The 1,379-nt window shown below is 29.8% G+C and overlaps 1 protein-coding gene across 1 annotated transcript in view; it reads right to left on the bottom strand.

Annotated features, from left to right (window-relative positions):
* Positions 1 to 589: 589 nt before the first annotated feature.
* Positions 590 to 1,379, bottom strand: part of LOC106462967 (eukaryotic translation initiation factor 3 subunit C-like) — a 28,355-nt gene continuing 27,565 nt past the window's right edge. Inside the window, exon 20 of the mRNA XM_013922937.2 lies at positions 590 to 733. Within this exon, the coding sequence (XP_013778391.1) occupies positions 708 to 733 (26 nt within the window). The 3' untranslated portion in view covers positions 590 to 707. The remainder of the gene's footprint in view (positions 734 to 1,379) is intronic.

Raw genomic sequence — 1,379 nt, 5'->3', positions numbered from 1 at the left:
ATATATATATATATATATATATATATATAAACAAACAAACCTGTAAGGCAAAAATATTAAATTACTGAATATGATGTGTGCATCATCACATTTAACATGATGTACTCATATCCAACCATATTACAGTTTCAGAACCAAATTTGAAATATTTAACTTTAACAACATGTATTCGTGTACAACTGAGTGTCTTTTCTAAGCCAAATTTGACGAATTTTATTTTAACAAACACATATTCATATTCAACTGGATACGTCTCTTTTCCCTTAACCAAATTTGTTGTACTTAAAGAGGTTGTATTCATATCCAAATAAATGTGTCTTTTTCCCTCTTACCCAAATTTCACATATTTAACATTAATACAATGTATTCATGTATAGGTTTTTAGTATATGACATATTTACATACAAACCATTACAGTAAAAATATGTAAACCATTACATTTTTAATTCTCATCGCAACACACACATATATGACACAATAAATTATGCACTAAATTTTTTCAAATATACTTATTTTTCATGTTATTTTGGGTTAAAATTATAGTTTTGCTTTACTGAATGTTTAAAATGATGTTACTGTAACAAGACACTAGGTAATTTCTGAACTTTATTTCCTTCAAGTTGTGTACAGTACAAATCCTTCTCAAGCCAAAAATGAACACTCAACATAAATTATGAAATGCTATTTATGGTTAAGTCATTCTTCTACTAATTGCGTTGAGCATTTCGACGACCTGAAAAAGAAAATTAACACAATTTACAAGAAAGAAAATCATGTTTAGAATATTTTTTTAATACACTCTTAATTATACATGTGTATAATTTTAAGTTATAATCATAAAAAAAAACTTTTTTCACATCTAAGAATGAATCACTCAAGAAAACCATTTCATTAAGGAAGCTGGTCTCACAAGGATTTACTGAAATGGAATTCAAAAATCTACCATTTTTATTCATAAGCAAATTCAAATTTACGAAACTGATGTACTATTAATACACACACACTCTTTGTGTGGGGTTACACTGAGATTATCAAATGAAACGAGACTCACACATGCTTTATGTGAGGTTACACTGACATTATCACATGAAACGAGACTCACACATGCTTTATGTGGGGTTACACTGACATTATCACATGAAACAAGACTCACACATGCTTTATGTGGGGTTACACTGACATTATCACATGAAACGAGACTCACACATGCTTTATGTGGGGTTACACTGACATTATCACATGAAACAAGACTCACACATGCTTTATGTGGGGTTACACTGACATTATCACATGAAACGAGACTTACATGCTTTATGTGGGGTTACACTGACATTATCACATGAAACGAGACTCACACATGCTTTATGTGGGGCAAAATT

This window comes from Limulus polyphemus, unplaced genomic scaffold (genome assembly GCF_000517525.1).
Source record: "Limulus polyphemus unplaced genomic scaffold, Limulus_polyphemus-2.1.2 Scaffold1292, whole genome shotgun sequence".
Taxonomy (NCBI): Eukaryota; Metazoa; Arthropoda; class Merostomata; order Xiphosura; family Limulidae; genus Limulus; species Limulus polyphemus.
This window is presented reverse-complemented; position numbering and strand designations above follow the sequence as displayed.